Raw genomic sequence first — 27,638 nt, 5'->3', positions numbered from 1 at the left:
GTATCCAAGGGAGACGGGTGCGGCAGAAGCCGGAAGCGGCAGCGTAGCAGGCGGGCGCGTCGGTGCGGGCGCGCGGCGGCGGCGGGTTCCCTCTGTCCTGGGTGTCGCGTGAGGTGCCTCCGGGCGGGCGCGCGGCGGGGCCATGGGCTGCTGCTTCTCCAAGAGGCGGAAAGAGGCGAAGGGGCAGCAGCAGCAGCAGCAGCAGCCGGAGGGCGGCGGCGGCGGCCCGGCCACTGGCGAGGAGGAGAAGTCGCCGCAGTACAGCTGGGACCAGCGGGACAAGGTACCAACCCCGTCCCCCATCCCCGCCGGACAGCGCCCGGTCCCTTCCCGCCCCACCACCCCGGGCCACCCTCCAGTGCGCGGTGCCCGCTGCTCCCGTTGGCAGAGCCCTCTCCCCGCCGCAGACCCCGGCCTGGCGCGTTGCTCCGCTCCCACCCCACCCCTAGGTCCCGCGCCCGGCCGGCTGCAGATCGGTCGGGCGGCTCAGGCGCCGCCCTGGGGCTGGGCTCATCGCCGACTCCGCTCTGCCGTAGTTATTTCTTTCCCCTTCCTCTCCGGGTGCGTGGGTTTTGTTGTTTAGGTCTGGTGAGGTGGCAACACTGACCTGGGGGGAGTCTGGAAAGTTACATCATAACCCCCATCCCCAAAACTCGCCCCTCGGAATATATCTAACACACACACTCTGTGCAGTAGTGTTGATATTTGCTTAGTTTTATATATATATCTAAAAACTCTTTTGTTTCCCCTCTGTGCAGTCTCCCATGCGGGGGAGGGAAATTAACTTCCAGGGCAGATGGAATCGACTACCATCTTCTAATTGTGTTTCTTGTTTTAATACTTGTCACGTACTCAGAAAGCTAGCAGATCTGATCTATAGCATGCCAAAGGGTGAGAAATGAATTTTGGGGTTGAGCACTTCCCATGGAAAATGTCCTGCCAGCAGCCCAGATAAACCAGACTATGTATGTTGAGTAGCTTTACTGATAGTGGTCTGACCTATGGAAAGATGCAGTCTTATGTGGCAATGTCCCAAGCCATTACGGGCTTATAAATTAAAACCAACTGCTTCATTTTAGGGTAGAATGTAACAGTCAGCTGGGGCAAACTACCCCTCTTGATACTGCTAACTAGTTGGGCAGCCATGTTCCGCTAATCTTCAATGTGAAGTGTAATCCCTATAAAACATATGATAGTATAGTGAGGCTGTTGTTTATTTCTCTCCTGTTTGCTGGTAGTGTACTTTTTTTTTTGGCAATACGTTAGATCAGTGATTCCCAACCTTTTTGGTTCGAGGGCCAGAAATATCATTTTTACAACCCTGAAGAACCACCAGTCTATCAATTCATTAAAAAATGTATTGACGTATACACCGTTAAGGACTACAAATCACTACATACTTAAAGTAAACATTTTGATGCTACTGTGCTCATTTTTACATTCACTGTTTTACACCTACAAATTACTCACAGTATGTCACACACTCACAGAAGAAGCACTAGTGTAGGTGAGTGACTGTCACTACACACTGAAGCACATGGCCTGATAGCTAAGTCCTGGTGGGTCATCTGTTAAGTGCAGGCCAAACCATAAGGCACTGATTTTTAGAGTCCTGCCCCTCCTCAAGCCTGGTAAGTCCTGGCTACTCCACCAGAGCCTTCTCCTCCCCCCCCACTCTACTGCAGCCAGACAGAAGGAGTTCAGTGAAGAGGCTGTTTTCTTACTTATTTCCTATCCCCCTAGTTGCAGCAGGGAAACCGCATGTGTCTTGTAGCCCTGTGCGCTCTGCTTGGGTCCCTAGGAAGTGGCTCCCTTCTGCAGCTAGGGGGATGGGAGATCAGTGCTCTGCTCCCTCTGACTCCAGCAGGGCTCCCAGCACCTTGCCATGCTCCCTGCCTCAGCCAGAGGGAGGGAAGCACTGATCTTCTGTCTCCTTGGCTGTAGCAAGGAGCCTGCACTGGTCTTGCAGAGCGTGTTGCCATGGGGCTACTTGAGTCATTAGGCGGCAGCTCCCTTCTGCAGCCAACAAGAGGGGAGCCACAGGCCACTTTGAAAGACTCCACAGACCACTTTTGGCCCCCAGGCCACAGGTTGGGAACCACTGAGTTAGGTGATGACTGAGTTATATGAAAAGTAGTGGCAGAGAGGGCAGAACTGAGTTTGTACCTTTATTTCTATTAATCTTTGTCTTTCTAACAGTAATTAAAAGGGGTGCATGTCATGGGGCACTCCTGACACAAGTTAGAAAAATAAATAAAATTCAACAGCTGCTAATAGGCAGCAGAATCCAACAGCTGCCTTGACATAAAGGCCTCTTTCCCCATGCATATCTAAAATTCATTAGGCTCCAGCTATTATGATGTGTCAAGGATGTGTGGAAGGCTTTTTTAAAATTTGCCTGTTGTATTCTCTTAGACAGTATTTTATATTCCTGACACTTCTTCCTTTTATTTGCTGGAGGTGATCTTGCAGGATCAGAAAAGGAGAGCTTCAGCTGATAAAGTGGCAGGATCTTTGCTAAGGATTCTCTTCCAGACGGTTAAGAGGCCATTGAGGTATAGGTCTCTAAACAAAAAAGGACGTGAATAAAAGTCCATTTCATTCGTCACTTCATGTTTCACTTCCTTGCTGCTTGTGAAATCTTAATCCTACTAGTTCTCGAATCGTCCATAGCCTTCCTGCAAAAAATAGAGCAGACTAGAAATGCAGTTTGTGTGTGTTAAAACAAAAAGACCTTGAAGTCAGATGTACAAGCTGTAAAGGGAGAAACTAACTTTTCTTTGCAGGCTTGTATTCTTTTTTTAAACTTGGCCAAATGCCATGGTGTGACACCTAAAGCTTTCTAGTGGATTAAGCTAAGAGATGGGGTTAAGTATGTGCAAAGATGGGAGGGTAAGGACAAAAGAGGCTGCTTCATGTCAGACTTGATAGTTTATGATTTTCAAGGGAATGCTTATGGCACAGCTTGGCTAATATAGTGCATACAATGGAGGAGGCAGCAGACTGCTCTACTTACATGGCTGTTACTCCCTTGCCACAGTGATACTGTTACAATTACCATTATTTAAATGTAGCCAAAATGGTTCTTACCTCAGTGGAAAAGGGTCTACAGAAACTACCCAAACACTAATTTCATTTAAAGCACTTAAATTAGGCAACTAAACTTTGGTGAACCTGTAAAATCCAGCAACAGGGATGACAAGTTGAATATGAAATGTTAGCTACAGTTACCTGTACTTCCTAACCCAGGGGAAAGAGGAAAGTCAAAACAAGTCATTAGAAGAAAATTCTACACTCTCCTCCTGCCTCCCTGGGGTGTTTTGGTGAGCTTGTTTCTCAGGAGGTGAATGTATTAACACATAAGGAGCAGTGTCTCAGACTTGAGAGTAGAATACATTTGGGATTAACTTTCCTAAAGCCACTAATAGAATTGTTTAAACCTTTGTAGGTGTAATCTATGTATGAAAGAGAATCTCATACATAAATATGAAGTTGTTGCACATAATGTCTCTAGCCAGTTGTGCAAGGGCTTCCTCTTTCCGCACATCATGTATAATGACTCCTGGCTTTTGAATTCATAGGACCATACTGAAAATGGCAGGGTTAAAAATTTAATTTTCAAATGTCTCCAGACAAGCTATATAGAAACTGCTTCAAATATTCATTACCCTTTCCTCATTGTCTTTTTGTGTTGGTTGCCAACAGTACTCAAGGCTGCTGTTTTTTTTTTTTATTATATTGAAGTTGAGAAATAGTAGTAAATGACTATGGAAAATATAGTTAACTTTGAAATAGAGAAAATCTGGCATTTAATGTACAGATGGGCATGACGTGGAATTGACTGACTTTTAAAGGGGCACCAACTCAAAAAAAAAAAAAAAAAAAAAAAAAAAAAAGAGAGAGAGCTTACATTTTGAGTGGTTTTAGATACTGCCCCTTGGTTTCCTGCCATATTATGCTGTCTTTAATATTGTCATCTCCTTCACTGCTGTGTGAAAGGACCAAACAAACGAGAAACTGACTGTATGAAAAATCGCTGTCAAATGCACAGGGTAAAGCAGAAAATTAGCAGGATACCTAGGTCTTTCTATTTTGTACAGAAACATACATGAGAATACATAGTAACATAAACCCCAAAACCTCAGCTTCATAAATAGTTTCACTAGTTGTCTTCTGGCATTCATTTTTGGTCACTTTTTTAATACTGTGGGTTAACACACTGCTTTTGGGTGCTGAAGTTCACGTATTTTGGATGCTTTTTCTAACTAGTCTGTCAGAGTCAACAAGACAGCTTTTACTGTATGGAGTATAGGAGTTGACAGTTATTTAAAAAAAAAAAGAAAAAAAAAAGGAAACTATACTGAGGTCTAACAATGTGTAGAAAATACCCACCTACACACGTGTAACTGAACTTCCTGTCTACAGATGTTTGTTGTCTTCCTGTGAACTAAGTTGAATACAGGTTTCTATTTTCAAAACTCTTTGACATCACAAGTCTCAAATACTGTAAAACAAGCCATCTTTATTGCATTTTAGAGCACTGTAGATACAGAAACTAGCCACAATGACGGAAATGTGAAAATCAAAAGTTGTTTTTTTGCCTATCACTGTATGTCACCTGGTTTTCTGTAATGTAGTGTAATAGTTTCAAATCTTAAAAATGCAATAATCTTCTAACATTTTTCTTAGTGTAGGGCTGGGCTGAGGTCAGTTGCTACAATGACAGGGTTATTGTTTTTTTTTCTTTTTTTCCCATAGTCAGCATTCTTGAAATGTCAACACAGTATCTGAAATTGCACTTCAGTTCTAAATCCCCAGTTTGTCATCTTAATGTTTCCAAATACTATTTCTGTATAGAAATTTCTTGTGCGTTGGCTCTGTACAGAAACTCAGAAGACCTTCTGAAGCTGAAATCTAATCAGTTTGAAAAAACAAAACTGAAAGTACTACTCATTAGGTCAAGGGTGGGCCAAATCCAGCCCATCTAACTTTTTGGTCTGGCCCAGCATGCAGGAGTCCTCCACTGGAGCACCAGGCAACTTTTGGCTGGTCGCTTCCTGAACGTCCTGCTTCCGGTCATGTGACCAGAAGCTGGAAGTGGTCCAGGCCTGTGACAACTTACCAGAATTCATTGAGTGGCCCCTCTGCAAAAATTATTGCCCACCCCTGCACTAGGTCAATGAATATTTCAGATCTTACCCATCTACATGCTCACAGCCAATTCTTATTAACTAAATTAAGTTTTATTAAAAAAGAAAGAGAGAGAGATTGTTGTACATACAGATAAGAATAAAGTCCATGGGTCAGTTTCATAGTAGAGATGGTAAATTGAGTTGCAAAAGTTCTTTCCAGAAATCAGTTCATAGGTTATAATCCATATAAGCAGCTCATGTATAGAGTCTGTATAATTTCTTCCATAAGAAATAGCAGAGTAATCCAGACTGGAGCTGGGAATCTTAGTCTTGTGACTCAAACTTCCCCTGTTAAAGTTTAAGTGGTTCTAAGATACAGAATCAGGGCCATAGAGTCCTTTTTATAGACCTTTAGCAGGTTTATGGATATCTCGATAGCAGGTGTCACTTGACAGAAGACTAGTAATGCATAAAGTTCTTGAAGTAAAACCTCCTGCGTGGATTAGCATAGGATAACTACCAATCTCTAGCCATTCACAGGTAGTTACTACAGACTTCAAAGAGAAATCAGACAGTTTCTGTTTCCAGGCCAGAACTATGAAGAGTACCCAGAACTGCTGCCTTAGGCTCCAGAATCCTTCAACAGGATTCCCTAACCAGTGTCATTGAGCTCCAAGATACCCTCAGCGTTGAAATCTTGAAAACCATTCCCAGACCTAAATTGAGGTGGCTCCAGTACCTACTGAGTCTCATTTAGAGTCATATCACTTATTGGTTCTGAAAATAACTCAGATTTGTAATCCAGTGCCGATGTCCTGATTTGGAAACAGTCAAGGTTATTACTGCCTAGATACAGCTAGGTTCCAAATACAGATGTCCAGTGTTCCTGAAGATAGGCCATAAAGACCTTTTTTGGATCTGCTCCATTATCATCTACTGATGCTGGATTTTCATGCTTCTATTTATGTGCAATCAACTAAAATTGACATCCCCCAAGTTTCCAGGGAGCAACTCTTTCGAAATAACATTGGCAGCCACTTTTGGGACCACACTTCCTTGTCGTTAAAAGCCTGGGCCTTCTTGTGTTGCATCTCTGATATTTAGTCCTGGAATCTGTTCTGCTGCGGTGCAAGGAAGATCTAGGACTTTCATCCTTCATCTGTCTGTTGCAGGTAATCTGTTTCTAGTGCAGAGGCCTCAGAAGTATTTTCATATTGTTTTACATTTACCTGAACACTCAAGTACTGACAATGCCCACTTAATTTATAGATCTGGTATTTTCAGATGAGATTAAGAAAACTTATTCCTTGGTTCCACAGTACATTAAAATTGCTGCATTGGCATTATAATTGGCAAATTGCCTCTTCTCATGGGACAAATTCAAGTCCTTTTACTGGCCAACTGGCCACAAGTATCCATGAGATGCTATCCTTTAAGCAGGAAAGTTGGTACCTGACCTCCTCCTGCTATCAGATATCAGTGTGTTTTCTTGTCTCTGTCTCGACTCTTGTCCACAGACAGGTTCCATGACAGTGTAATTAGGTGATACCTTTTTCTAGGCATCATTTGTGGCCTCCATAACACTGATTACAAAGAGAGAACACTTTCTTGATGCTATTTACACCTGAACCACTTACATTTCAGGTCACTGAAAATGCTCATCAGGGAGTTCAGCTGTCATCTGTTGCCATGTATACTGTAATATTTCCAGATGGAGAGACTGGGATGTTCACTTTGTTTTCTAGTCTTTTTAAGGCTTGTGGACTCTGTAGGAGATGAATGCTAGACATCAGGATTCTTATTTTGAGAGCTGTTTGTCTAGCCAACGGGTGTCAAACTTGAGGCCCACGGGTGGCCGGATAAGGCCCAAGATCTTTTTTGGTCCAGCCCCGCCGGCCGGATACGGCCCGACAACCTCTTTGTTTTGGCCCCTAGCGGCTACCGCCTGGAATTCCACAAGAGCTGCCACCGAAAGTCAGGACGACACGATTTTTTTTGGCAGTGAGGGAGACGGCGCGAGCTGCTGCCTAAAGGGAGTACGCAGCGAGATTTTATCGGTGGATGGTAAGACGCCGCCAGGGTATGGCCCCATTTAAGTCCATCTTATTGCAATGTGGCCCATCATTGCAAGTTAGTTTGACACCCCTGGTCTAGCCTGTCAGACTTGAACAGAATTCTTGTATACAACAGCACAAATGTCTGTCTTCTGTTTACCTGTTCTGCAAGGTCAGAAAATCCTGACTAGATGCCTTTATTACTAAGGAGAAACTCTAGTTCTGCTCTAGAGTCATACAAGATCCAGTGTTGTTGCAGAGTTCCCTTTCTTGGACTGGAATCAAGAACTCTTCTGTTAATTCTGATTCCATTCGTTCAGAAGCAAGATATCTCCAGTAGTCCTAATCAGGTCTTGGCAGTCTAGTTTTCAAATGAGGTACTAACATCAGATCTAGCACCCCTTTGCGGTTTATTTAGGCCTTGTCTACACTAGCACTTAATGCTGGCAAAACTTACATCGCTCAGGGGTGTGAAAAAAACACCCATGAGCGACATAAATTTTGCCAGCATAAGTGCTTGTGTGGACAGCGCTATGTTGGCGGGAGATGCTCTCCCACTGACACAGCTACTGCTGCTCGTTTAGATGGTTTTATTATGTTGACGGGAGAGCTCTCTTCCGTTGATCTAATGTGGCTACACAAATGCTCTTACAGTGGCACAGCTGTACTGTTACTGTTACAGCTGTGCTGCTTTAAGTTTTAAGTGTAGACTAGCCCTGAATCTCTGTGTTCAGGTTGTGGTAGGAGTATTCACTGGAGCCTGAATCTTCTCAGTTGACATCCTGACTTCTGGATTGCCGAGATGCTTGAGTGTTCTGTAGATATCTAGTAGATCTTATTGAAAAGTAAGCTTTTCACAAAACAAACCTCCCTTACTTCTAATGTTGCTTTCTGTTACACTTTGAGCATTAAGAACTGTGGAGTTCTACCCAGCTGCCTGAGTTGTGGCTTTAGCTTTCACACACACATTTTGGGCAACTGTTCTAACCTTATAATAGCCTAGTTCAAAGATCCCATTTATTATCAGTGGTTTGGGATAGGAAGCCCATTAAATTCTGGCATCATGCGATATCTGGCCTTCCTGGGTAAACAGGAGCCAGCCATGATCCACTGAGAATTGCAGTGGTTACTAGTCCATAGTGATGCATCATGATGGGCTGAGTAGTAAGACTCACTGTTTGATGGGACAGGCCAAGAATAGCATGCTGGTACAAGCTTTTGCTTTAGGAAATTCAGGTAGCTGTTCAAATCCTTGGTCATTCTAGGAACACTTACCATTTTGAAAGGTTGAGGCCCTGGATTTTTTGCTTTCATACTTACTAGTTTTTTCACTCTATTTTCTGTATACACCCTGTCACCATTAGGATTTTTACCAAACTAGAAAAACTGCTTCAAATACTGTTTAAAGCCAAAGGGGTTCTCAATAATTGTTAAAATGGTGAACTTACTGAAGGAGAGTGAGGGGGGAAAACTAAAGCATGGCTTTTAAAACAGTCTAGACACTCATGGGTGATGTAGATGAAAATTGTTCAGCCACAACCCTGCTTGATAACTGAGTTCTGACACACGTCTCTCTCTTGCTATGGAATTTCTAACATACAAGGCTAGGTAAAGAATCTTTTTGTGTAAAGATAATTGCATATAGGTGCAGTCATCTCTTTGAGGAATCCATTGGTTGTAGATTTGTCTTTTTACCTTTGTTTCCTAACATAGCAAAAAGCAGGCTATTGAACTGAGTTTATCCCTAGTTGCCTAATAAATTATCATGAAGATGAAGGTGGATTTCACTTCTTAATGCCAGTTTGTTATGGGAGCTGTGTGCTTAAATCCCTGAGGCTCACTAAGTTAATTCCTGTTTGCCCTGGTGTCTGAGTAGAGAGCTGCAATAAAACTGAATTATATATGAACTTCTGTTCTGAATATCTCAACAGTAGCTGCATTCAGCACAGAAGTTCTTAAAGGGACACTGACCTAAACTTTATTCTGAAAATGACTGACTTCATGCAATTATAAATGACTACAACAGAAAAGTTATCTTACGTTTTAACAGGAGAAAAGGTTTTCCTTCCATTTGCCTCCTGCATTCAACAGTACTTCATTTACAGTAACTCAGGGTTTCCCCTGCATTTGCTGGCTGTCAGATTCTCTTACTAAAAAGTCCTTATGAACTACAGGGGTGCTGTTAACTCTTTTAAAGATAACTTTTTTTAAATTAGGAAAATACTACAAAAGTATGTTAGCAGAAATTGAATTTTGGAAGTCAATTCAAATAAAACCTCAAGTGGACAGTGTCTCTCTGCCAAAATTTTAACATTGCCTCCTTCCCTCCCACAAAACACAAGTTTATTTAGTTCTTACCATGCATACATTTGATATCACTAATTCTGTTGCACTCCAGACTGACTTCAGTGAGTCAGAAATCACCAAGGGAATTTTGCTGAGGTGACAATTAGCCTATTTGGCAGAGTTAAAAAGCACTTCTTACAAAATGCCTCTTCCACCCTAGTTTCAGTTAACTCGGTCTTCATTTTTTGCTTTGCTCTTTCAAAGGAAATGAACAAACTTCAGGGTTGTGACAAATTAACTTCCTTGATTTTATTTTGTGTTGCAACAATGCTCTATCTCTGGCATATGAATTTGCTTCCTTTGCACTTAATAATTCAATGTTAAGCACAGATGAGCACTCAATTCCGGAAGTCACAAGCTGACTGTTTATTCAGTCTTAACACATACAGAAGTATGCCTGATTATGAGTAAGTGATTCAGGAACACTTGTTTCTCCTAGGCCAGTGTTTCTCAACCTTTTAAGTAGCAAGTACTCTCTAACTTCTGAAAATTTTAATAAGTACCCCAACACTCAATTTTCCACTCTGAGAAATACAATCTTTTTCCCCTTTACTGCTGGACGACTGTATTTCTCGTAAAGCAGAAGAGTTCTGAGTTCTGCGTTCTGCAATGTTGTGTGGCTATGGCAGATCACAAAACCCCCTGCTGTTTCTCCCCTGCTTCCTCTTCCTATTCCTCCACATAGGAGCAAAGGTCAATGCCAACCAATCACTATGGCCTGATGGCGGGGTCACGTGGTGTTCTTCTCACACAGGCGGGAACTTGTAAGGTCTGAGGAGGCACAAGTGGCCCACCAGAGTGGATGGCAGCGCTCCCCATGGCTGTCCCTAGGGTGGTGCGGGCGTGGGGCAAATCATGCTGTGTGGGCTGCCTGCCTCCCAGCTGGGTCCGAGCAGCAAGCAGGCAGCGGCCACTTGGCTTTCCCAGAAGTTGGCGGCTGCTGCTCACCTCCCTTCAATGGGTTTTTTGCCATGTACCCTCTGCCTGTGTCTCGGGGTACGCGTACCACAGGTAAAGAAACTATGTCCTAGGCCACTGTCACTTGAGATTGACCTAAAGTTACATTAAGCTATATCAAATGACAAACTTTTTTCTTTTAAAAACCTATTTAAAACTAGAAAACTAATTGTTCTGAAATATAATATGTTTACATGACTTCCTAAAGACTTGAAAATAATGTAGCTTCAGAAGTCTTTGTTTAAGACAAGCATATAGCATGTTAAACAGAGGAAGTCATAACTTCCTTAAACTTCCATCTTCCTCTTTCTTGGAGAAATCTCCTTTTGTTTCCACACTCTTATTTTAAACAGTAACAGTTTATCCCAAGACTGTCCAAATTATTCCCTTGAAGTCTTCTATTAAATGCTTGCAATAAACATGAGCAAATGTGGGTTTTACCTCAAATCTCTGAACACATTCTGTGACCTGCCACTGTTCTCTAGTCCACTTAAGTTCAAATCATAATAACATTTGTACCATTCCTGCCCAAAACAACTGTAAGAAAGGCCTTGAAACAGCACCACAGAGTGTAGCTCATTTGGTCCTCTAGTTCTGTACTGCACCTTTCTTGATCGTCACTGGTTTATGGTCTCAGGTATTCCCCTGGCTTTCTCTCCTTGTCTTGCAGTTCTGGTGTAGTCTGGATTGGTGTGCGTTTGGGGAAAGAGTCTTGAAATATGGCCTCTGTAGTCAGGATTGTTTTTTCTTTGCTGATGAAAAGGTCTTCCTAATACTTATAAACATATATGATTCAGTAATATCTAGATGTCAGCTGGGTTTGGGTCCCATTATTCTGGGCACTGTACATAGAAAACAGTATGTGTCAAAGAGCTGCAGTAGTTGCAAAGCTAAGCTTGTCTTCTTGTTACTGTGCTGTCTGTCTTAATGCCTGCCAGCATAGTTTAAGGAGTCTGGCCAATTTAAGTTTTTTGCTCCCTTTTCCTCCTAAACACTAGGAAGAACACTCCTCAGTGGCTGCCTATAGCACTCAATCAGACTAACTTTCTCTCTTAAATCATCTACCATGTAAAGAATACATTTTTACTTGAAAAGATTATTCAGTTTCCTTACTGAAGTCTTCAATTTCAACATCTCTCTTGGATAAATCACTCAATTGCCAGAGTGAGGAAGCATATTCCAGCAAGAGGCATTTCTGGATCTAGTCTCACTCGTGTGTATAGCATTTTTGCCTGCATTGTCTATGTAACCTTCTAAAAGCTCAGAGAGGGAGGTTATACTTTTTGAAAAATGGGACACATTACTCATAAATCTGACTGTATAGAAGTATATAGTCTGAATATATAGAAATTGTTCTCCTACTAGCTTTTAGAATTAACGGCTTGGCAAATGCACCAAGGCTATTAGACTGACACTGGATTTACTACGAAGTAGAATGCCAGGCTTTTGAAGTGACCGTATGTGTAAGACTGACACCATGCACTTCCCAGTGTTAGGTGATCAAGTATTGCAAGATGCTATTTTAATGCACACACAAGCAGAGTGGAAGCTGCTGTAAAAATTAAACGTTCTTTACTCTTATGTAGCAAAAACTGTACCATTAATTTTTTTTTGTAGTATAGCATTTGTTTCTCTGTCAAATTCTCTTCCAAACAATAAATTGTAATTGGCTGATTATTAGTCATTCTCTTAATTGGATGAAGAGTCCTGTTATAATGAGCAACTTCCTTTTTTTAAATGTGTGGCCTTCCTGAACAGGGACACTGTGGGGAGACCGAGGCTATAAAGCTGACTTTATATGCCAGCCCAGCCAATGTTTGTCCACAGTATCCATTTTTTTAAAATGCAGCTTTTCCATTAGCTATTGTTTGGAATAGACTAAAGTAACGGTTTCCTGGCTTGTGACATTGCAGGCTAGGGAAGGATACGTTTTTAACAAAAGCAAATATGCTGATCTAAATATTGCCCAAAGCTTCCTTGCCAGGGATCAGGAGAGAGTTGGTGGAAGAAAAGACAAAAGCTAAAAAGCAAAAAGACCCATGAGATGCGGGACACAAAGTATGCTGACCGGTATCTGATTGGTTTGTATTTCAGTAGCAGCTAGAGCACATTGTACAATGTACCAATCACTGTATGAAAACATTGGCAAAGGAATCGTCTTACAAAGAGCATACAATCCACAGACCAGGCAGAGAGAGGGAAGGAAAATGGAAAGATTGCAATCTGCATTTTTATAGCTGAGGCACTGAAGCATGTTGCCCCCAAGATCACACAGGATGTCTGTGGCAGAGTCAGGAATTGAATCCAGGTTTTTTAGTGAAGGCACTGGCACTCAGACTGTCCTTCTGTCTCCCATCACCTTGACAAAATCCCAGACAAAAGTCTCTCTTCTGAATTTGGGTGTCCTGTCCTGTTCCATGACCCTCAGTCTCTCATTGAATTTAGTTTGTTCAGGTTTCTCCACTTGTTCTTAATGCCAGCCAGCTATTGTTTTTGTCATTTGCAAAACTGTTACGTTATATATTTTCCCTAGGTTGATCCCAAAGACTACATGTTTTCTGGACTTAAGGATGAAACTGTGGGTCGTTTACCTGGAAAAGTTGCAGGGCAACAATTTGTTATTCAGGACTGCGAGAACTGTGATATCTACATCTTTGACCATTCTGCTACAATCACCATTGATGATTGTACAAGCTGTCGAATCTTTCTAGGACCCATAAAAGGCAGTGTGTTTTTCCGTGACTGCAAAGACTGTAAATGTGTAGTGGCCTGCCAACAATTTCGCACCCGGGACTGCAGAAAGTTGGAAGTATTTTTGTGCTGTGCCACCCAACCCATTATTGAGTCATCCACAGGTATGAAATTTGGCTGTTTCCAGTACTACTATCCAGAGCTGGCTTTACAATTCAAAGATGCTGGACTGAGTATCTTCAACAACACATGGAGCAACATCCATGACTTTACACCTGTGTCAGGAGAAAACAATTGGAATCTCCTACCTGAAGATGCTATCGTTCAGGATTATGTCCCCTTGCCTACATCTGAGGAACTAAAAGTAATCAGAATTTCTACAGCTGCCACAAAGAGCATAATTCCAGTAACCTGGGGTGGAAGGCAGAAGAGCAGTGAAGAATCATGTCTGGCAGTTTTCTTTGCTGGAGACTACACAACTGCAAATGCTAGGAAGTTAATTGATGAGGTAAGACACACGTTTTTATTTCCAGCTTCTTGACTTTCCAGTTTCATGTGTTCGGGAATAAATTCTCATAGTCTATTGAAGTGAAGATACTGAAGTTCAAACCGGCTTGCTTCTAGATGTCTACTAAAATATCTTTCAGTATCTAGTTTTGGTGTGTTTGAAAAAAATTTTAAACTCTTATCCCCAAACTTGTTTTTCATGATGCATTTTCTTGTACTGATTTAGGTATTTATAATATACCCATAACTGCCATCAGAACGTGAGCGCAGACTGTTCAATCTTCTTCTGTTACCTATTGAACTTGAGGGATATATGGGAGCACCAAAGATTACTTTTAGAGTGACATTTTACATGCACAAATTATTACTTTTACTTGGTTAAGACTCCAGTTGGAAGCTTTCTTGAAATGGTAGATACAATATCTTTACATAGCTTCTCCATAAAAAGATTTTTTTTTTCCTTTTTAGAACTAAAACTATAAACTTGTGGATTTTTTTTAAAAAATCCTGATTCGTTGGTGAAAGCCAAATGTTTGCAGTCATGGGTTAGAAGGGAGCCTGATCCAGGTTTGGTGTCCATTGCTGCTAAAGAAAAGCTATTGGTGTTCAACACCTTTGCAAGTCTGGCAATTGGTTTCCATAGCATTTGTAGGTACTCAAGACATATAAAATACAGGCCATACATTTTTTATGTGAAATTAGTAGAAAAAACTTAGTTTCGGGTAGGAGAATAGAACAGAAGCAAAGATTGGATTAATGGAATGAGAAGATAAGTAAAACTGAATCTTAAAGCCTGGTGAAGAAAGTGCTTTCCCTTGTAAACAGGGAAGAAGAGAATAAATTGAGAAGATTGATCACATTGTCTTGTGGTTTAACATTTAGAGGGGAAAATTGTATATTATACTCCCGTATAATTTATTTGGACTTCTGCTTTCAGAAAAGCCAGACATCTGTCCTCACTATATATTAATGGTATTACCCACGTTAAAAACAGCTGTTATCTTGTTTATTAACAGATGACTGGCAAAGGCTTTTTGTTGGTTCAGACTAAGGAAGTTTCAATGAAAGCAGAGGATGCCCAAAGAGTGTTCCAGCAGAGTGCATCTGACTTTATCCCTTTGCTTGAAAAAGGTAAGGCTTCTTAAAATATCACTTAAACATCTTTTTTCTTTCCTTCCCCTCTGACATGTAAAACTCAGTTTCTAGTCCAGTTGAGTCAGTGTATTGCCTCTGGCTGTGGATGATCCTTCAAAAGAAGGGGCTAAATAGCTTGGGCTGCAGGAGCAGTACTATCTATAGCTCACTGAAATCAATGGGAGGTCTTTCCATTAACTTTAGGAGGCTTTGGATCAGGCCACGAATGAAGTGGTGGATTTTTTCCTGGTCCCTCCAAGCAATGCTCCAAAGCTGATCTAACCCATGCTTAGTGTGGCTCTGTTGCCTTCTAATGACAGGACCACATGGCTCCAAGCCTATGATAATACAAACATCTGACAGACCTGGTTCTCTTAGCTTAGGAAATAGAGGTTCATGCTTTTAGATCCAGATCTTTCATGTTCAATCCCTGCTGCCGGTAAACTACAAAGCTGTTGTATTAAATCTGTAATTCAAAAAGGGAAAAAACTAGACCTTGGTATGGCAGAGCAAAATAGAATCCCAGTTTGTCATTTAGCCATGATGACTAGCTACTGTTAACGCATTTAAAACTGAGAATGTTGTTGAAGACGGCAGGCCTAAAAGTTATTGTTCATACTTGTAAGTGCTGAAGTAGTTCCATTGTATAGAATCTTTGGAGAAATTAAATATAGCCCTCGTAAGCAGTTAAGCCTAGATTTTTTTATCCTCATAACACTAACATACAAATAGCTTTGTTTTCTGCAAGCATATAATAGCAAAAGCTGTCATGCTCACATGGCAGCTCAGGTCTGCTCCAGAATTCAGAAGCCCTATCTTGCATAGAATTGAGAGAGAACCTTGCTTCAGGATGAAACCTGAGAGAGGGAGCCCCTAATGGTGCACAAAGGCCAGTTGATACTAGGCATTTGTCCAATCTTGTGATCCAGGCAAAAATTTCTGAATTAGGATTTGGACCCAGTCTTTAACTTGGAGCCATCTCACAGCTGTCCATTAGTCAGTACTGTGACTCTTATTCATGCTATAAGACTCCCCTCTGTTTTCTGGTCCTTCTACGACCAACTGTTTTTCAAGAAATTCAGCTGGAAATCTCCCATGTTCAGTTGTTTCTAAAGCAGCTGTTTTTCAAATATAGAATTGCAGATATGTTTTCCTTTGTACACTTCTTTTTCAGACAGCTTTTGCATTTTCACAGCTCCATTAACCATAACTTTAATCGTTATCCTGAAGGATGGTGGTTGCAGTAGGAACTCTAAGGCTTCATGTGAACAAAACTTAGGGTTCTATAAGGAATAAAGAAAACATCAAATCTCTAATGTTCCATTTAAAATTTAATTAAACTTTAAAATGGAATTCTAAAAAAAACATTAAACACTAAACTCTCTTTGTAGGTCCTGTTGTTGCTTTGGAATTCAATGGAGATGGTGCCGTAGAAGGATGTCGAAGCATTATAAATGACATCTTCAGTGGAACCAAGGTGAGCTACTGTTATGTTTTTCTCTTAAGAGGAAATAATATTATTTTTCTGGCAGATTCTGGCACATATTTTGATATAGTAATCTTATTTTTCATTTGCTAAGGTGGTGAGCCAGCAAGACCTGAAAATGTCAATCTTAAATTTTAAAAACTCATTTAGAGTTTCATTTACTTCAAAAGTAAAATACACTCACCAGTGGGAAGTAGGGAACTTCTACTGAAGAATGGATACTAAATCCTCAATTTCTGAAGAACTTCAGCTTTCCATTTAAAACTTGTGGTTGCAAAAATAACTTTCCTAATGTGCAGTAAGACAGGGCTCTGTTCTGGGTCTTACAAAGTAGACCATACTGCAGCAATCTGTTCTTAATTCTTGGCTGAGAAGTAGGATGAGACTGCTGGGTTGGGTTTTTTTGGTTTTTTTTTTTTCAGAAGAGTGATCAGTACAAGTCTTTCAGGGTTCTACTGTATTTGTAAAAAACAGTCATGGTGATAATCTAAAACTACCAGGTTTTTCCCTTTAACCTAAACGTCCTCATAGCTTAGCTTTCTCACACCATATTACCATTTCTCAGATGGCTTCCTCTTAATTTGCTCTAATAACACTTTCCCTGCGATAGCAGTTGTAGGTTGTCTTTAAGTTCTTTAATACATGAAAAAATGAGAGTTCTGTGGCACTTTAAAGACTAACAAATTTAATTTTTGTAGGCATAAGCTTTCGTGAGACTCAGCTCACTTTGTCAGATGCAGAGGTAGAATGATACAGTAAATAGGAAACATAGATATACAAGTGCCTAGAGAGCAATGGGGGAGGTGGATGAAAGCCGGGTACTTGAGGGCTAATGACAGTCATTGAGTAGGAGGTGAGAATGGGTGAGCAAAGCAGTTCTGTCTTCGAGTGATTGCTCATATGCATTCCACTGTAGGTGAGTGCGCGCCCCGTGCACGAGTCTGCGGAAGCTTTTTTGCCCTAGCAACCCTGGTGGTCGGCTCCGGCGCCCTCTGGAGTGGTGCGCGCATAGCGCGGCATATAGGGCGCTGCCGACCGCGCGGGCCCTCAGTTCCTTCTTTCCGCCAGTGACGGTCAGTGGAACGCTTGCCCCTTGCTTCTTCGCAAGTTGCAACCCCTAATCTCTTGTATTTAGTTGTTAACAGTTCATAGTTTTAAATAGTTTTAAATAGTTAAGAATTTAGCAATAGTATAGTGTAGTGTAAATAGTTAGCCCTGAGGGCGGTGCCGAAGACATGCCGGGCTCCACAGGGTTCAAGAACTGTGCGGCTTGCTCCAAGGTTTTTTCGGTGAGCGACCCACATGACCGGTGCCTCAGATGCTTAGGGGAGCAGCATCGCAAGGATAAATGCCGCATCTGTAAGTCGTTCAAGCCCAGAACGCAAAAAGACAGAGACGCCCGCCTTCGGGCGATTCTGATGGAATCAGCACTACGCCCCGATTCCGAGCCCTCCAGGTCACCGATGGCACCGAGTATCTTGTCGGTGCGCAGCGCTCCCTCGGCTGCAACATTGGCACCGACACCGGTACCGCAGAAGACAGCCCCGAAAAAGAAAAAACCGCCGGTGGCCACAACCATGGACTCCCCCCTGCGACCGGTACAGCAGAGGGTGACGCAGGAGATGCCCCAGCTGCGTGCCGTGGAGATCACTCCGGCACCGGCGTCTCCTCGCAGGGAGCCTCCCCCGACCCCGAGGGGTGGGGGAGAGCCCCTGCAGGAGCCGTCGACGCCGGAGGCGTTTGCAGCGGCAAGAGCACTCATGGCCTTGCCTACGCCTCCGTCCCTCCCTCGGCCGAGGGATCCAGGGACCGCGTCTCGGGGTAAGCCCGTGCTGGGCTACCCGGGTGGGCAGAGGAGACGGGATTCGATGTCTCCCCCCAGACGGTCAGGGAGGGGGAAATCGAGAACCCCCCCTCCCAGCTCCGACCGCGAGTCGTCGAGCCCCTCCACACCGCGGCACCGAGGGCGGTCTGGAGATTCCAGGGGCAGCCACACCAGCTCCGCCCGGCACCGTTCTCCTTCCTCCTTGACCCGGCACAGATCACGCGCTGCGGTGCCGAGAGACACGGTGCCGACAAGAGATCACCATTCCCGATCTCCACAACGCAGTCCGGTGCGGATCCCGGTGGCCCAACCGCAACCTCGGCACCGGTCTAGATCCCCGGCTGAGAGCCCGGTACCGGAGCGGGGAGAACGTCGCCACTCCCGCCCACTCAGCCCTGCTAGTCTCCCAGGATGGCGTGACCAACCTAGCCGCCAGACTAGACTTCGATCCCGGACCCCGAGCCCAACGAGACGCCCCTTGGGGTCGAGGGAGAGGGACCGGTACCGCTACTCAAGGTCCCGGACACGTAGTCCGGCACTGAGGGCACCGCCCGCACCGCATCGGCGGCCCCAGTCTCCAGCACCTAGAGACGATTCCCGGTACCGGCACAAGACGAAGTCGCTGTCGCGCTCCCCAACGCGCCCTTCGGTACCGAGAGAGGCCACGGCACCGCATCGGCGTTCTCAATCCCCGCATGGGCATCATCGCCGACGCTCCTCGAGGTCTCGGACATGTAGCCCGATACGGCACCGTCGGCACCGTGCCTCGAGAACCCGCTCGTGTAGCCAGTCTTGCTGAGAAAATACTTCCAAAATTTTGGAAATGTACCAGAGAAGGCATGTGGAAGAAGAGGGGAAAAATGCCTTTCTGAGTTTTGTGTGGCTTTAATTTAAAAAAAAAAAAAAAAAAAAAAAGCTATGGGGCTGGGGTGGGTGGGGAAGGTGGTGGAGTACTAACTCTCCTTATTTGAGTGAGTTTGATGGTACCTAATAGCTTTTCTTCCTCCTACAGGATGTTGGTTGAAGTGACTTTTAAATACCTATAGTCTAGTCAGTTAAAATTTTAGACTAATTTTAGGGTGGACTGCTTAAATAGGAGCTATTTCTTATAAAGGAAAGACCATTTTACTCTACAGATGAAGAAAGAAATTTGAAACTTCAATATTCTGAGTCCTGAAACTATTTTGCTTTCTTTTTAAAAATGAATTCTGCCTTTGTTATATGAATAAATCTCTAGAAATACAAATGTTTCTGTAATGTAAGGCTCTTGAATGGGCAGAGATGACTTGCATTTGTGTATATCTGTGACAAGTAACTGTTTCCTTGTTTAAAAAATATAGGTTTTTGTATCGGAGAGCAAAGCATCGGCTTCTAGAGATGTAGACAGCTTCTACAACTTTGCTGACATGCAGATGGGATTGTGAAGTGTAACTTGAAGATGTTCTTATGTATGGCCTGTTTCACCACTTGGATGTAGCTTTGGTTTGACTGTGCAATGCTGTGTTAGTAGCAAGGTTTTTTTCTGATTGACCTTTGTATTGCATATGGTTTTATAAAAGGAATTGGTAAATTTAATATTGCATCACATGAATTACAGCAAACAATGTAACTTCACATGTACATCTAATACTTGTGTATGACTTTAAGAAACACACTTTCTAGTAATTTATGATTATAGTGAAATTTTAATTCTATTTTGACATGTGAACATTCCTCAAATCTTTTAATTTGTAGGATTTTTAGAAAGTAGGTACAATGATACATAACATTTGGTCTATTTTTTTTTTTTAAAAGTAATTTATTAACAGAAACACACTACTGCCAATGTGTGTCAATGGCATGCTACAGATGCTAACTTGTAGAATTCACAAAACTTTCCCATATGCAACATTTTCTTAATAAGGGAAAAGGTCATTGCTAACCGATTTGATCTAAAGTTTATTAAATTTTCTCTTTGAAGTAGCGTGCTTTCACCAACATTGCAAGCACTGCAGTTGACTTTACTCTGCTTCAGTCTTTAACAGAAAAAATTAATTGCACCAAGGTTCTATACCAAATAGTTTTAAATGTTAATCTACTATACTAACATTAATTTTAATTACATTAAAAATAGTGTAGAGTGCCTGGGAGCTATGCTGCAGATGCTTTGTGCCCCTCCCCTCCAATCTAGGAGTGTCTCCAGGAGTATGGTGGCTCCTGTGTCATCCCTCTTCTGGGGCAGTGTAGAAGATAAGCCTGAAGCTTCCCCTATGGCAGCTGGGCTGTAAGGGTCCTTGGCAACCAACAGTTTAGTTACACTGGGACCACACAGCAGGCTAGGATCAGGGGGTTGGTTTTAAAGCAACATTTGGATGAATGCACCTCTGAGTGTTCTCCTCCATCATGATGAAAGATATGGACACAGGTCTTTTAAGTGGTGGCTGCAGATAATGTGACTGTTTAACTAACATTAGTCAGTTACTTCTAGAAACAGACCAAGAAAACATTAATTTTAGACTAGGGGAATGTAGCACTTTTTATTATAGCTGTCTGATTTGTAGTTTTTTCATTAGATGAGCTCTGTAGTATTCCTGGAGGCATTTACTAGATACCTACCATTCCAGCATAAGAAGATTCACTACAGTGTGTGCATTAAGATTCACTACACGACAGTACTCTGTTGGTATCTAAAATATTGGCATCCTCAATATGCAGATTGAGCTTCTAGAGGGTCTTACAAGAATTCAAGTCAGGGTTCCATAGGCCCTATGTTCAGACATCAGAAACTTAAGCTACATTGTGCCACAAATTTACTGGACTTACCAAATGACTGCACTGATACCATACGAGGTGCAAACCTACAACTCTTTATATTAAACGTAGCTTGCTGATGTAAACACCAACTTCTCAATACCATTGAACATAAAATGTTATTTCCTAAAGAAAATTTTCTTGAATGTATATAGTTTGGTAGTCTATCCTCCACCCATTCAAAGAAAAGGTCTTGCAAATGGAGCTGGAAATGACTGCCTTGACAGTCAGTCGGTGCTGTCACTAGACAAATGCATGCCTTTAGCTCCACTTTTTTTAATAGGAGGAAGGTACACAAATCAAAAGGAAACTTTTAATTCTGTCTCTAGAGAAGGAGCTGATTAATTTGCAAACTGTATGCTGACTATCAGAAAAATCTATCATGGACATTTAGGGTTCTGTTTTTATTTGACAAGTCAAAACAAGATTTTTTTGCCATTGCAAACTAAGTTTGTAGTAGAAAGTGGTATGTTTTTCTATTTGGAAATGGTCATTCAAATTCTCATTCCAGTATAATGCATCTACCATGCTGACATTTGGGTGGAGGGTAAAAATTTGTTTCAGTAAACTGAGTGGAAATGATACTGAACACACACCACAGATATGTTTCCGTCTTCACACTCCCTATGCTTTAGAATCCTGCATATTATATACCGTACTTAAAATCTGTCTTAATGTAATACAGTCTAAATATAATTGATCATCCTATTCTTAAACCCTTTTATGATCTGTAAATTAAGCCATGTGCTATGTGTAAATGAGGATTTCTCTATTTTTTTTCTTACGCTTAGCATTTTCTACTTGTTAATCAGGCTAAAGTTCTCTTTTTAATTGTCTGTAAACTGAGTAACTATTTCTGCATAACTTTCATATGACAAACAGATTGACTTGTAATGTTGGGGAAATTTTTACATCTTAAGGAAAATGCTATGTTTTTACATGTGGTGAATAACTAAACCATCAAATGCAATTTTAAAGGGTTTTTCTTTATAACTTTTATTTCTTTTTGTAATTAAGTACCTAATGGAATTATAACGGCTTGATAACAGCATAAAAATTCGGAATCTTTCAACTTTATTGAATAAACCTTATTGCTAACAAATATTAGGTACACCTCTATTCCTAATGAAGTAAGCTCACGTTAGTTATATGTATAGTGTAACAGTGTATGCTTCATGTAGCTTTTGTATATTTTTGGTAGTTTTTGTATGTAATTTGTCTAGTAGTTGTGAAATGTGACTCATAATAAACATTGTTCAAAATGGAAACAGTTCATATTTCCATTTCATAAGAACTTAAAATAGTTTTAGCAATACTACTACATAGTGTATTTTTAAAAGAAGAGAGGAAAACTAACCTGCACCCTGTGATTTTATGTACGGTATTTTAACTTTAAAGACATAAAGTGGTACACAGTTGTTCAACTTTCCCATACATTCATGCTCACAATTTGGAGTCTTTAAAGAATAAGAGCTTTAGGTTAAGTCAAATTTGCTTTTTGTCAGTAAGATTGATAAAATAAAACCAAAACCAAACCCCCAGAAACTTGAGTAACAAATTGTGGATTTATTTCCAAATGGATTTTATTCTTAAAATTGTTTGAATTGATACTACAGTTCTGAGTAGTGTCTGGTTTTCAAGCTCTTTATCACGCTTAATATGGAGGTAATCGATATTTTACAGTAACCTCTAATTCTTTGTCAAGTTGCATTTGCAGAATCCCACTTTTGGATGTGTATCCCTGATTGGCATATCTTAAGTGTTAATATGCAGAGGTAAAGTGTTCTGCTCCAGTTACTGATAAGTAACCTCTCTAGTCAAAACTAAATAGTTATACACAAAATACGTACATTTAAAATTAATCCAAATACCAGCCTGCTTTTAAATAACTGGTGCAGAATTTTTCTCCATTGTGTAAGGCAGCCTCATACTTTCACTACTTTTAATGCAAATAATGGTTTAATAGTCCTTGCTAAAAACAGGCACAATTATTCCTTGAGGTATTTAAGATTATTAGCTCTGATTATTTGGATATGTACTTGACTTGTCTTAAATGTTTCCATGTTTGTAAATGCTTAGGTTTTATTAATGTAGCTTTCCTTTTCATGCATGTATCTTAACTGCAATGGTGGTCGCAATCCTCAGTCTTAAAACTGGTGAAGGTGGCCACCTTTTAGTATGTGTTTTGGTTTTGGTTCCCCCCTCCCCCCCCACCCCCCCAAAAGGGTTTTATAAAGCCTGAAGGTGATATTGGTGTGAATCTTTTAAGAAACACAAGAATGCCCCAGATGCATACTTCATAAAGGGTGCATGGCTCAGATTTAAAAGTTGTTAAGCTCTGCGGGTCCTTTGCTACCAGGCACTTTTACACATTAACTTTTCCCTTTATCCCTAGACTTCTGTGCCATTCTTGCTCCTCCTAATTACTGAGCAGGCCTTCCAAATCTACAAGAATTACTGTGAAACTTTAGAAGGTCTGCAGCAACAACAACAAGCCCAATGCATACTTTAAATTGCACATTTCGTTTGTCCCATATGACTAAATGTTCATCTGTGGGGATTAACATTTCAAAAAGCTAAACAAAGGAAGTGCTAACCAAAATAAGCAGACTTTCCATTGTACCCTGCATGTCTGTGAGCATGAGGTCTCACCAAAGGTAGTAAATTCCAGAATGGGGACTTGCTGTGGGCTGGCCTGAGAGTTACTTTTTACACTTTCTTAGGAGAGATCAGACAAGATTCATCCCTACCTTGATGGAGAAGTCCAAACAATTTGATAGAATATTGAGGGATATTTAACTTCCGGAAGGCTTGTCAAACTTGATGCAAAGCACAATACATAAGTTCCATTGAAATAAAGGGGAATTCTATGCAAATGTTGTGGGACTTCAGGAGATCATCTAGTCCATTCTCCTGCACTGAGGAGGAATAAGTATACTTGGACATCCCTGTCAATTGTTTACCTAACCTGTTCTACAGTGATGGGGATTCCACAGCCTACTTAGGAAACCTGTGTCCGTGCTTAATGATCTTTAAATTTTTTTTTCCTGATATCTAACCTAAGGCCTGGTTCATACTAGAGCTTTGTTTGACAAAGGTCAGCTTTTGTTGTCAAAACAGTGCTGTTGTACAAACTAGTTACCGCCCCCCCCCTCCCTTTTCGCTGATAAAACTGCCCTGTTTTTCAACAAAATAAAACCATCTCAACAAGAGGTGTAGGGCTCTTGTTGGCAGAGCTAGGGCAATACACTGTCAGTATAGACAGCATGTCCTCTTATAGCAGTGGAGGGGCTGTCATTCTTGTCAATTACATTAACAAGAAAGCAAAAGTGCACTCCCAGCTGGGAGCAAGGCAAGAAACCTGGGGCGGCTGGAGCCCAGGTCCCAGCTGGGAGCTGGAGCTGAGCAGGACGTGGTGGGGGGCTGCCATCCGCTGCGAGATGGGATGTGGGCGGCTGCAGCCTAGGTCCTAGCTGTGAGCTGGAACTGGGCAGGATGGGACGGCTGCAGTGCTCCTGGCTGGAACTGGGAAATGGGAGGTCAGCCTCCAGGGAGCCTGTGGGCACCTAGCAGAGAACTGAGAGATGGGTAGCTGTGCCCCTCACGCTGCTTCTTAGGTTGGTGCAAGTGTTGCTGGTGTGGACTCACTCTACTGACCCAAGGAGAGCAGTGTGGACATGAGCCACCGGTAAAGGTAGCTGGAAGTCAACATAATGTATGTCGACAAATTTTTCTAGTGTAGACAAGGCCAGAATCTCCCTTGCCACAAACTAAGCCCTTGGTGGAGGTGGAGAACAATTGATCACCATCTTTCTAAAATATTTTATGTATCTGAAGACTGTTATCGTGTCTTTCCTCAGTTGTCTTTTTGCAAGGTTTTTTTTAACCTTTCCTCATAGGTTGGGTTTTCTAAATTTTTCTGTTGCTTACCTCTGGACTCCCTAATTTGTCCACCTCTTTCTTAAAGTGTGGTGCCCAAAACTAGACACAGTACTCCTAGCTGAGGCTTCACCAGTGCCATGTAGAGCAGAACAATTACCTCCCGTGTCTTACATTTGACATTTCTGTTAATATACCTCAGAATGATACTTGCCTTTTTTTGCAACACCATCATACTAACTCATATTTCATTTGTGATCCACTATAGCCCCCAGATAACTTTCTGTAGTACTACTACTCAGACAGTTATTTCCCATTTTTAGTTGTGCATTTGATTTCTTTTCCCTAAGTATAGTACTTTGCACTTGTCTTCATTGAATTGTATCTTGTTGATTTCAGAACAATTCTCCAATTTATTAAGATCACTTTGAATTCTAATCTTGTCCTCCAAAGTGCTTGCAACCCCTTCAGGCTTGGTGTCATCAGGAAATTTTATAAGTTAGAGCTCTGTATGGATACAAAAATGTGGATCTGCATCTGATTTACATCCATGAAAATCAATTTATATCCGACCTGCCATCCACAGTCTATCTTTTCTATGGTATCCGCACCCGCACGGCAGCCCTGGGTCCCCCAATCAACTGTTTGGCAGCTGCTGATCAGCTGATTTGTGGCCACTAGGGTGAGAGGGGTGTCTAAAAGCTGATGGGCAGCCCAGCCCCAGATCTCAAAGATGGGGAAGCAGCATCAAAGGCTATGAGCTGCAGACAGATGCTTCCCCATCTTTGAGATCCACATCTGATCCATCATCTGCAAAAAAAATGGTGCACAGATATCCGTGGATTCTATTTATAAGCACTCTCTCCACTTCATTATCCAAGTCATTAATGAAAATACTGAATAGTGCCTGACCCTGGAGGAATTCCTGCAGGACCCTACTTGATGTGTCCTACCAGTTTGACAGCAAGCCATGCACTGAGTTTGTATTTTGAACTAGTTATGCATCTACCTTATAATAACTGCATCTAGACCATATTTCTCTGGTTTTCTTATAATACATTTCATGAACTGTGTCAAAAGCCTTACTAAAGGCTCCACACATTACTCCTACGTCAAGGCTAATTCAAATATTTTATCTGGCAGGGGGAGAGAAGAAAGTCCCTCAGTTTTACCCAGTCAGAACTTGCAATTACCACAAGAGCATTATTGGTGTGTTCTGGGGCCTGATTATAAATATCAGGAGGGGTGTAAGAGAACATTTTAAAGAAACTTAACAAAAACGGGGAAACTTGTTGCAGTCGTTTGTCTCTGAGAAAAGAGAGAAGCTGTTTCATTAACACGAGAGTACTCTTTTTAACATGTCTGGACACACTGATCCTCTTCAGAACTGATCCTCTTCTCCTCCCCATCCCTCCGACTTCACTTTTGAGAGACTTCATTCACTGGGAGTTTTTTGAAGCACACTTCTGATTAAACTGAGGGGCTGCCTTAATAACTTGCAGGCACCTTTTGGAGAGTTGCACCAAAGGCACTAAAAGTAGTGGATTCAGGCTTGGAGATAGAGGATAATCCTCTTGAAGTCTGAGCTTTCTTTGCTTCATTGCTAATACTGCATATCACAAAAAATTAAAAATTCAGCCATAAAAAAATTGTGAAGTAGTTACAAGACTTTTCACTGAGATTTTACTTTGCATCAACCTCTTCTTAGAAGAAACAATCATTAGACCTTAATTGTTAAGTATTTTTTCTCTACTATAACATTCCAATTATATTAAAAAAGTAAATAATGAAGTGAAAACAAGGGAAAGTGAGGTGCCTTTCCTACTTTTGGATAATAGCTGTCAATGCTCATCAATTTGAAGAGCAATGCATTAAGGTTTTACCAACTGCATGCCAGTGAATCAAGAGTTTTGGCAGTCTTCAAAATTAATATTAATGCTCTTGAAGTAAAGGGAGTATACCGAGCTTTGACATATTTATTTCTGTTCTCACTTCAGATAACGGATCCTGTGACATTTGTATCTCACTGGTGCCTGATCACCAGTGACACTTCTGTCCACAGACTGTAGAGTTGGTAGAAAACATCCCCCGCTTCCCAAAATTGTTCAATGAAATACTTTTAGGCCTCCAGATTACACATCTTTCCCCCAGTTCCATCCATCCTAAACTCTGAATGACCTTATTTCTCAGATGTTAAACATTATTTCAGTGTAGCCTTTTTATTTGTTGAATATACTGTGTGGAGCGTAGTATATACAGCTGACTGCTCATTTCAGCCCTAGTATAGTATACTTATATACATTTTATCCAACCCATCTATTTTCTATTTCCAGTTTCCAGAACATTCTTCCCTAGGGATGATTTTCAGTGTTTGCGCTATATTTTATTGGCATCTTAACATCTGGCTCTGCAAATTCCTCATATTCCCTAGATGTCTGGAGCATCCATAGTTCATCCTTTCAGCCTAGAACTTGGAAAATGCATTGCACATATTTGAAAAGAACAACACAAGATCTGCTTTGTATTTGTTCATCTTGCTGCATTTCCTATGGTGAGACCAAGAATGTTGTAATTCTTTCTTCCATAATATATATAGGATTGTGAAACCCTTGCTCACACTGGAAAGCAGTTGCTGAAATGTGTAGTCCCATTGACTTTGTGTCCTCATATTTCCCATAACAGTTGTCTCCTGTGGCCTCAGACTACTATGCCGTTTATGCAGCAAAGTTCATTGAAAAGTTATTATAGAAATGTTTGTTTTGAAAATGTGAATTAGTATTATTTGTCAAATTCATCCTCTCTAAAAACTGGCTCTCTAAACACTGTAAATCTAACCA

At 41.5% G+C, this 27,638-nt stretch overlaps 1 protein-coding gene across 1 annotated transcript; it reads left to right on the top strand.

Annotated features, from left to right (window-relative positions):
• RP2 (RP2 activator of ARL3 GTPase) lies at nucleotides 1-23,002 on the top strand. Its single transcript, XM_067559957.1, has 5 exons — nucleotides 1-283; nucleotides 13,023-13,688; nucleotides 14,704-14,818; nucleotides 16,213-16,298; nucleotides 19,473-23,002. The coding sequence occupies exons 1-5, from the start codon at nucleotides 143-145 to the stop codon at nucleotides 19,554-19,556; spliced, it is 1,092 nt and encodes a 363-aa protein (XP_067416058.1). The 5' UTR covers nucleotides 1-142; the 3' UTR covers nucleotides 19,557-23,002.
• Nucleotides 23,003-27,638: the final 4,636 nt, after the last annotated feature.

Source organism: Emydura macquarii, unplaced genomic scaffold (genome assembly GCF_026122565.2).
Source record: "Emydura macquarii macquarii isolate MOO-44397 ecotype Brisbane River unplaced genomic scaffold, CSIRO-AGI_Emac_v2 contig_2207, whole genome shotgun sequence".
NCBI lineage: Eukaryota > Metazoa > Chordata > Testudines > Chelidae > Emydura > Emydura macquarii.
This window is presented reverse-complemented; position numbering and strand designations above follow the sequence as displayed.